Here is an 8,642-nt window from a genome sequence, read left to right on the forward strand (position 1 = left end):
GGATGCAATCGCTTGCAGACGGGAGCTCGCGCTCTCCTTAGGCATCTTCGAGGATGGCAGCGCAACGACGCGGACCGACGCATCGACGTCGAGCGCGCGGAGAGGCAAAACAACCAGGCTCCCGTCAACTCCTCCCCGCCTGTAAACCAGTCTCGAACGCTAGAGGTCGCTCCGCTGCCCGCCGGCTCCTCGCTTTCCCTCTGAGCGCCTCGCCCCGCCCCCGCCCGAAACAGGAAGTTGCGTTAAAGGGGAGGGGCGGTTGCCGGAAGTGGGAATTGGCGCCTTAACGTGGCCGTTTGAAGGGGGAGCGAGCCGGGCGCTCCTTGTTACGATTCATTTCAAGGGGACGCCACGTGAACACTTACTGCAAATCTGAACAACAACAGAAAGCTAAAGCGGTTTACAAAAGTAAAAGCAATGGGTGGGAAAAAGACGAGCAGGGCGCCAAGACAAATAAATAAACTGAGCCCAAGTGGGATTGACAGGGGAGGGGAAGGTTTACAACATTTATAGGGAAAGAAAACAAGAGTGGGTCAGATTCGAAATTGCGGTGAAAAGGGCAGGTTTAGAAAACTACTTTGTAGATGCCCTTTTTTCAGCTGTTTCTGGTAAAGTTGATGAATTATCCGCGATTTGTATTATCTAAACTATGGTATTTTTCTGAGGATTGTTTGCATGTTTATTTTATCATATGCCTATTTTAGTATGCATTTGTTTTATCATGTGTCTATTTTAAATACTATGTATGTAAATTATGTAAACCGCTTAGTTTTTAAACGGTATATACATTTTAAAAAATAAATAAAATTAAGAACGAGAACCTTAAAAGCCCTGGTGTTACCAAGGATCGGTGGCAGGGCAGTGCTTTACAGTGCACTGCCCCTGGAGATCTCTAAGGTGGCCTTCATCATCCTGGCTCTTTTGTGTTCCATCTCTGCCCAAGCTCACAGCAGAACCGGGAAGTGGCTGGGAAGAAGAGCCACGTGCCTGAAGGCCAAGGCATTCATGAATAGGCAAAGAGAGTGCATTGGAAAAGCCAATCTTCTTGAGGAAATTTGAAGAGAGGCTGTCCAGGCCTCACCTGAGAAGATATTTGGTGGATCCAAAGTGGCCCTGGCTTAAAAATGAGGGAAGATCACTGCACTAGGGTATATAGTTAATGAAAAGAGCAGACATGGCCAGGCAGGGAGAGCTTCACCTTTGTACTAGAGAATGACAGAGGGACAAATTTTTCCCCGTCTCTGCAGGAACTCATTTTCCCGTCCCATCCCTATGAGTTCTTTTCCTGTCCCATTCCTGAAAGCTCTGTCCTCGTCTGCACAAGCCTCAAACACTTTAAAATCATAAGTGTTTGAGGCTTGTGCAGTTAAGGCAGAGCTTAGAGGAATGGGACAGGGACAGCGACAAAACTCACGAAAATGGGATGGGGACAAAACTGTCCCCGTGTCATTCTTTATTTTGTACCCCAGGATTTAGAAGAGCTTCAGCTTTGTACTTCACTCCCTGGGTAATTTTGGTGTCTCTGTTGTGTTCGCTAAGAAAAGCTGAACTTCCAAGTTCACACAGGCATTAAGGTAAAATCAGGACTGGCTGAGCCTCCATATATTTGAAAATAGCTGACAAGCAACTCAGCACAGTTACCCAATCTCACCACTGTTTAGCCTTATGTGCATAATAATTGCTTTTATGCATGGCTTTATCAAGAGCTTTAAGCTTTCTGCTTGACAATAGTCATAAGTCATTGTATCCTAATGGGCGGGAGAAATGCAGAGCATTAACTATTTCTCCTCCTTCCATATTGTACAGGTTTTCAGTCTTCGCTAAGAGGCCATCCTGAGCCTCAGTTAAGACCCTGCGCTTGGCTCTTATACAGAGAGTACTGAGATCTGGTAATTGATGGCATTCAGACAATTATTTGATTCTTCTGTTAGTTGCTTCTGCACTTTGCTTATATGAGGAACTTGCTGGTGTAAAGGTTATTGTTTCAGGATTTAAAAAAAATTTTTTCCAATGCAGACAGTATGGAAGCTCCACCAGTCACGGTGATGCCAGTTACTGGAGGTACCATTAACATGATGGAGTATTTACTGCAAGGTACATTATCTTTTTATTTTATGCCTTGTGTTTGTAGTTCTGCTTTCTGTGCTGTGTTCATGTTTTTATGTCTTTATGTCAGTCTTGCTGAGACTGACTTAAAATGGGCCATACTAAGTCAGCAAAGAGTCCATCAAGCCCTGTATCCTATCTCTGACAATGGTCAATCCAGGTCACAAGTACCTATCAAGATTCCAAAGATCAGAAATATTCCTTGTTGCTCACTTGCACAGTGGCATTTCCAGTTGTACCTGGCTAATAATTGTTTAGAATTTCCTCCAGAACCTTGTCTAAATATCTCTTAAACCTAGTTATGCTAACTGCCTTGATCACATCATCTGTCAATGAATTCCACAGTTTTATTGTTCACTGTTTTTCTCAAGGGCAGTGTTTCCAAATGGGTTAATTTTGTGCATAAGTGATAGTAATGAATTTTACACCTAAGCCAGAGTATGTGGAGTAAGATCTCTTTCTTTCAAATGTACTTACATTATGCTAAAGAGGGGTTTTTTTCTGGGGTTTTGGGGGAGTTAACAGCTTTAGCAGAAAGCTGAGATCTAAGGAAGCCAGGGTCCAATCTTGTTGATGCTCTTTTTAACTTTGGGCAAGCAGGGTGAATTTTGATTTAAATCACTAGTCAGAAAGACTTGATTTAAATCATGCCTGTGATGTTATGAATGAACTGAGTTCATTTACCAAAAAATGTAAACATTGCAGGAATATAGAGCCTTCTGTTACATAATTAAAAACTAATCCTTCTTTCATGATGAATAATTTTTGGACTATATCTTAAATAGAAAACTATCTTAGATTTTTCCTCAGAAAAAGTATTGTAATTAAAATAAATCCAATTTAAATAAAAATATCAGATTTTTTTTATTATAAAAAAGATTTTTATCCACCCTGTGGGCAAATCATTTCACTCATGCTTCAGGTAAGACTTCATTTACTATTGTGTTAATGTGACTTGCGTGCATAGTTAATAAATAGGTCCTACTGAGAATAAGGAGCTTGCATTATTTAATGCATGTTGGCATGTTAACACATAAATAAGGCTATTAGATTGTAAGCTCTGTGGAAACAGGGAAATACCTTCTGTACATGAATGTAACACACCAGCTTCCAATGCAAAGGTATGAGCTAAATTCAAGTAAATAAGCATTCTGTCAGTTATTTCCCCTAGCCTTAGTACTACTTGAAGGGGTAAAGAACGCTTCCTGTTTCACCCCTCTTATGGTTTTATACATTTCAATCATACCCCTTTTTAGTTGTCTATTTTCTAAGATGAAGATCCCTAATCTGGTTTACCTTATTTTTCATAAAGGAGCTGTTTTGTTATTCTTCTCTACTTTTTTTTATCTTAGCTAAATTTTATTTTGGGGACGGAGTGACCAGAACTGCATATACTGCTCATGAATTTGTGCAGAGACATGATGATATTCAAAAAGAAAAATAGAATGCAATAGTGAATAAGTCCTAATGTGTCATTTACATTTTTTTTTTAACTGCTGATTGCTGCACATTGATCAGAAGGTTTCAATGTATTGTTCATAGTGATGCCAAGATCCTTTTCCTGGTTGGTGACTCCAAATACGGAACCCATCATTAATGTACCTGTGGTTAGGATTACTTCTCCCTACATACATCACTTTGCACTAGGGCTGCAAGTTAATTGCAGTTAACTCTGTGATTAATGCATTTATTAACTGCGATTAAAAAAATTATTATGTTGCAGCGTCTCCTATCTCCTTCAAACATGCTCTCTCTTTCACTCCCAACCCCTGTCCTTGGTGAGATCCAGCATCTTTCCCCACCCATGCTGGTCTCAGTCTTCTGTTGGTCCTCAGTAGTAGCAGCATTTGCACATACATTGCAAAACTGTCCTGCCTTCATTGACATCACTTCTTGTTTCTGCATGCATGGGATGGGCAAGAGGGAAAACTTTGAAGCAAGCTACAGGCAGGGTATATGAAACACTGCCACTGCTGGGGGGACCAACAGAAGACTGCCTTTAAGGTAGATAGTGGAGAGTAGATGCCGATCCCCAGATGAGGGGAGGAGAGTCAGCTGCCAATCCATGAGCAAAACTGAAGGGGCTATCGGTGGAAGCTGTGGCCAAGGCAGTGAGCTCCAATAGCATGAGAAGAGTTTGGTGGTACTGCTCATGGGGATGGAGGGGAGGGAGGGATAGCATAACAAAATGCTTATATATCGCAGCTACCTCTCGGTTCAGTGTAGTTAACAAAAGATAGAATTATTGAATAGTCACAGTTTGATAATAATCAATTATTCAAAGTATTTGCCAAATAGATATGTTTTCAATCATTTTCTAAAGCAATGGTTCCCAACCCTGTCCTGGAGGACCACCAGGCCAGTCGGGTTTTCAGGATAGCCCTAATGAATATGCATGAGAGAGATCAGCATATAATGGAGGTGGCATGCATGCAAATCGGCTCCATGCATATTCATTAAGACTATCCTGAAAACCCGACTGGCCTGGTGGTCCTCCAGGACAGGTTTGGAAACCACTGTTCTAAAGGCCTGATAAGAGATAGAAATTGATATGAGATTACTAATGTGTTTATCCCACATTCCTGCGTGATACGATAAGATTTTATTAAAAAATCATTTTTAAACACATCCTTTCATAGGTGGAAAATCAAAAAACCGAAGTTCCTGCAAACGTTTCCTATTGGCAAATTCAAAGTGATCAAAAAGGTAGCTAGGTAAAAACCCACTCAAAGCCTTAAAGCATTATAGAACAAAATTTAAAAATCACTCTCGCCTCGATTGACAACCAATGCAGTCTATGATAATATTGTGTCACATGATTGTATTTTTTCAGTCCGAAAATCAGATGGATAGCAGTATTCTGAATAATCTTCAACCTTTTTATATTTTTCTTACAGATTGATAGATAAAGAGTCCAAGGTACTTAAAATAAGAAATGGAGGAAGGGAAGAGAGAGAGATGAAAGATCTGGAGGAAGAGGGAAGGGAGCTTATCAGTCCTTAAGGGAAAGGGGATGGGATTTAATATACTGCATTTGTGTGGTTTCAGTCACAGCGGTTTACTTATTATATGCAGATACTTACTGCCCCTCCCCCCTTTACAAAATCACACAAGTGCGCCGGCTGGTGCTAAAAACCTCTTGCGTGCTTTTGTAAAAGAGGGGTTGTACCTACAGCAGTGGTGGGTTAAATGACTTTCACAGAGTCATAATGAGGTATGTCAGGCAATAAATAAAATACCTTTAATTTTGCAATTAATCGCAATTCAAAATTGATTAGTAACGCATTCAAAATGGTGTGGAGCCCATTGACTGCATTTATTGAGTCACAATAACTGTCATGTACCTTTCCTTTTATTTGACTTCCTTACACATCCTGGGTGGGTGGGGGGAGGGGAATGTATTATTGTTTGCTATACTTAAGTATCTATATTATTGAAATTAAATATGTACTACTTCTATTAATTATGGGGAGGAGGGGGGAGAAAATTATTGATTTTTGAATTATTTGTGTATTTAAAGTGCGTTCCGTGTAGTGTTTGTTTAAATTCATTGCATGGCACTGTTAACATTTGAAAATTAATAAAGATTTATTAAAAAATTAATAAAAATTCAAAATTGTAATCGAAAGATAATCCTACTTTGCATGTGTCCACATTAAATCTAATTTAGTAAAATTGCTTTTTGGACTTATCAGGTCCCGGAGTCTGTTCATCCTCTGAGTCTGGTGATACTTGCTGTAGAGTAAAATAACTCTTCCTGTTGAATTAATGACAGAAGCTTTAATGAATGGTGCAGGTGATGATGATGATGATGATTGCCACCTTACTAAGGCTTTTCTGATTGGTTTCTCACCAGGAAGTGTTTTGGACCAAAGCCTGGAGAGCCTTCTTCACCGTCTGCGTGGTTTGTGTGACAACATGGAGCCCGAGGCCTTTGTGGACCATGAGATGACATTTCTGCTGAAAGGCCAGCAGGCCAGCCCCTTTGTTCTGAAGGCACGGCGTTCCATAGACAAAGCTGGCATTCCCTGGCACTTGCGTTACCTGGGCCAGCCAGAAATGGGAGACAAAAACCGCCATGCCCTGGTGCGCAATTGTGTGGACATTGCTACATCTGACAACCTGACAGAGTTCCTCCTGGAGATGGGATTCCACATGGATCGCGAGTTTGTTGCCAAAGGATACATCTTCCGCAAGGGGATCATGAAGGTTGTGGTATGTAAAATCTTCCGCATCCTGATCCAAGGGAACACTGATAACATTGAGCCACTTTCCCTTTCTTACCTTGTGGAGCTGAGTATGGTAGCCCCAGCTGGACAAGACACGGTCGCTGATGAGATGCGCAGCTTTGCCGAGCAGCTCAAGCCCTTGGTCCACTTGGAGAAAATTGACCCGAAGAAAATAAATTAAACTTTTAAAGACAGTACATAAGCAGTGCCTCTGCTGGGTCAGACCTGAGGTCCATCGTGCCCAGCAGTCCGCTCATGCGGCGGCCCAACAGGTCCAGGACCTGTGCAGTCTGGTTACAAGGAGCCAGGGTATTCAAGTAGATGTCTTGCTCCTTCTGCAGGATGCATAAGTTCTGAGAGGCAGAGATGTTGCTTAAAGGGTTTCAGATGCTCATTGCCATAATTTAAAGACACATCGCTTTTTTGCTCAGCAGACGGACATGGTGAGTGCTTTAAACTGGGTACTCCTGGTTTCTCTGTCCGGTCTCTTGGTTTCTCGTAGGGTTTGCCTGTGCAACACTGTAGCGGAATTAACATGCAGTAGCCCTTGCATGCTTCATCTCATTTTAAACTTCCAATTATGTGAGACATTTGACCTTAAGATTCTCATATGGCTGAATAGAACCTGGTAAATTATAACTCCTATGACGGTTCTGAGGGCTTTAATAGGTGATGCATTACCAGAACTGTTTTGTTGTGTAATTTTGTAGTAAATTATTTTTGTGAAGAATTTTGGGCTGGCAGCTGCAGAAAAGAAAAATCTTGTTTCTCTCTTTGACCTGTTTTGATTGTTTCTGTTTCATGAATGGACAAAAAAATGGAAGAGAATATCTAATTGCCGAAAAATAAACGTATAACACAACTCACAATTAGGATACAAGGTCTGACAATTAAGTTCATGAACTCATCCTAGAAAAAGTGCTACATACCTCATTTTTGAATATCTCTATGGTCACCTTCGAAGTACTCCCCTTGGGAAGCTATTCACTGACCCCAGCGCCTAGTCTATCCATATTTCCTATATCTTTGGGAAAGAAAAAAGTAACTGGGAGCCAGATCAGTTGAGTAGGGACGGTGTTCCAATACAGTTTTGTTTACTGGCTAAAAACTCCCTCACAGACAGTACCGTGTGGGCTGGTGCATAGTCGTGAAGCAAACGCCACGAGGGACCATTTTTGCACACACCTTTCTCATGCCAAAATCTTCAGTTAAAATTTTCCTGTTTCTCTATCGATGTTTTACTTGGTTTGCTATGCTTCTCGCAGTCGGCCAACAATTTTGACGCACAATTCGACAAATTTTTGCAATCTTTCTGTCAGCTCTGCTCGTTACTGGCCGCTCTAACCTCTCTTCATCAGTGATGCTTTCTCTCCCCTCTATTTGTACACTGCTGTTTTCTTCATGGCATTATCCCCATAAACTTGGACTAACATGTCCCTGACTTCACTTCCACTCTTGCCAAGTTTAACAAGCAATTTAATGGTTGTTGACGGCACAGAAAAACATGCAACAATAATGAACGCCACTCAGCAAGACACCACCATACATCAACACGAACACAGCTGTGAGACACTGATATACCAAGTTTATGAAACCTTACCGAGCTGTTTGTACAGCGCTGCCAATGTAAGCGCACAGAGGCAAGTTCATGAACTTAATTGTCAGACCTCACATACAGATTAAAATATTTACCGGTAATCACATCAACATATAAATCATAAATTCATTCAGTGTAGTAGATTACTGAAGGATTTTGGCAATGTTAACAATAATGTGGTCACTGTCCACTGTTATTCCTTTACAATCAGAATCAACATATAATAAATGCCTGACACGTTTTGGCACCTCGCCTGCTTTAAGGGTTTCCTAGAGGTTTGGCGCAGCAACAGTGCAGCGCAGTGCATGAACTACTAATAAAATGGACACGGCTCACGCAGTTCAATTGCACATGGGCTCAATTCTGTAAGGAGGAACTAAGATCCAAATGGTAACAAAGCCTCGATTGCTTTCTTGCTCAAGTTAGGATAAGTACTGCATAAAAAAAAAAAAATTTTACTTGCCTGATAGTTTTCAAGGACCAATCATGTCAAAGAATGATGCTTGTCTGGGCGGTTGCATACTTACGCACTGACAGACTCTTGCGTACGTGACATACAGGTCATCTATTCTAACGTATACTTATGAAAGGAATTTTTAAAAATAAAGTAAAATTCTGGACTCTCGTGGCACACCTGGAATCTCTTCGTTGCACACAACTGTGCCATGGTACACAGTTTGAGCGAGACTGTATTTTAGCATACAGCCAGT

The 8,642-nt window shown here is 41.1% G+C and overlaps 1 protein-coding gene across 3 annotated transcripts; it reads left to right on the forward strand.

Moving 5' to 3' along the window:
- Positions 1-254: 254 nt before the first annotated feature.
- On the forward strand, positions 255-8,419 carry MED18 (mediator complex subunit 18). 3 transcript variants are annotated; one of them, XM_033957317.1, is made up of 4 exons: positions 255-408; positions 1,807-1,889; positions 2,017-2,094; positions 5,963-8,419. In XM_033957317.1, exons 3-4 carry the CDS (start codon positions 2,022-2,024, stop codon positions 6,514-6,516), a joined length of 627 nt encoding a protein of 208 aa, XP_033813208.1. In that variant the 5' UTR covers positions 255-408; positions 1,807-1,889; positions 2,017-2,021; the 3' UTR covers positions 6,517-8,419. The 3 variants fall into 3 exon arrangements, with proteins under 3 accessions (XP_033813208.1, XP_033813210.1, XP_033813209.1); XM_033957319.1 differs by having other exon boundaries at positions 276-421; XM_033957318.1 differs by lacking the exon at positions 255-408 and adding an exon at positions 458-608.
- The last annotated feature ends 223 nt before the right edge of the window (positions 8,420-8,642 follow it).

The sequence above is a fragment of the Geotrypetes seraphini genome, chromosome 8 (assembly GCF_902459505.1).
Source record: "Geotrypetes seraphini chromosome 8, aGeoSer1.1, whole genome shotgun sequence".
Taxonomy (NCBI): domain Eukaryota; kingdom Metazoa; phylum Chordata; class Amphibia; order Gymnophiona; family Dermophiidae; genus Geotrypetes; species Geotrypetes seraphini.

Bases quoted from the DNA above. Each gene is read 5' to 3' on its own strand.
- MED18 (XM_033957317.1), top strand. From the start codon at position 2,022: ATGGAAGCTCCACCAGTCACGGTGATGCCAGTTACTGGAGGTACCATT. The intron at 2,095-5,962 runs GTACATTATCTT...GTTTCTCACCAG, and splicing joins GATGGAGTATTTACTGCAAG to GAAGTGTTTTGGACCAAAGC.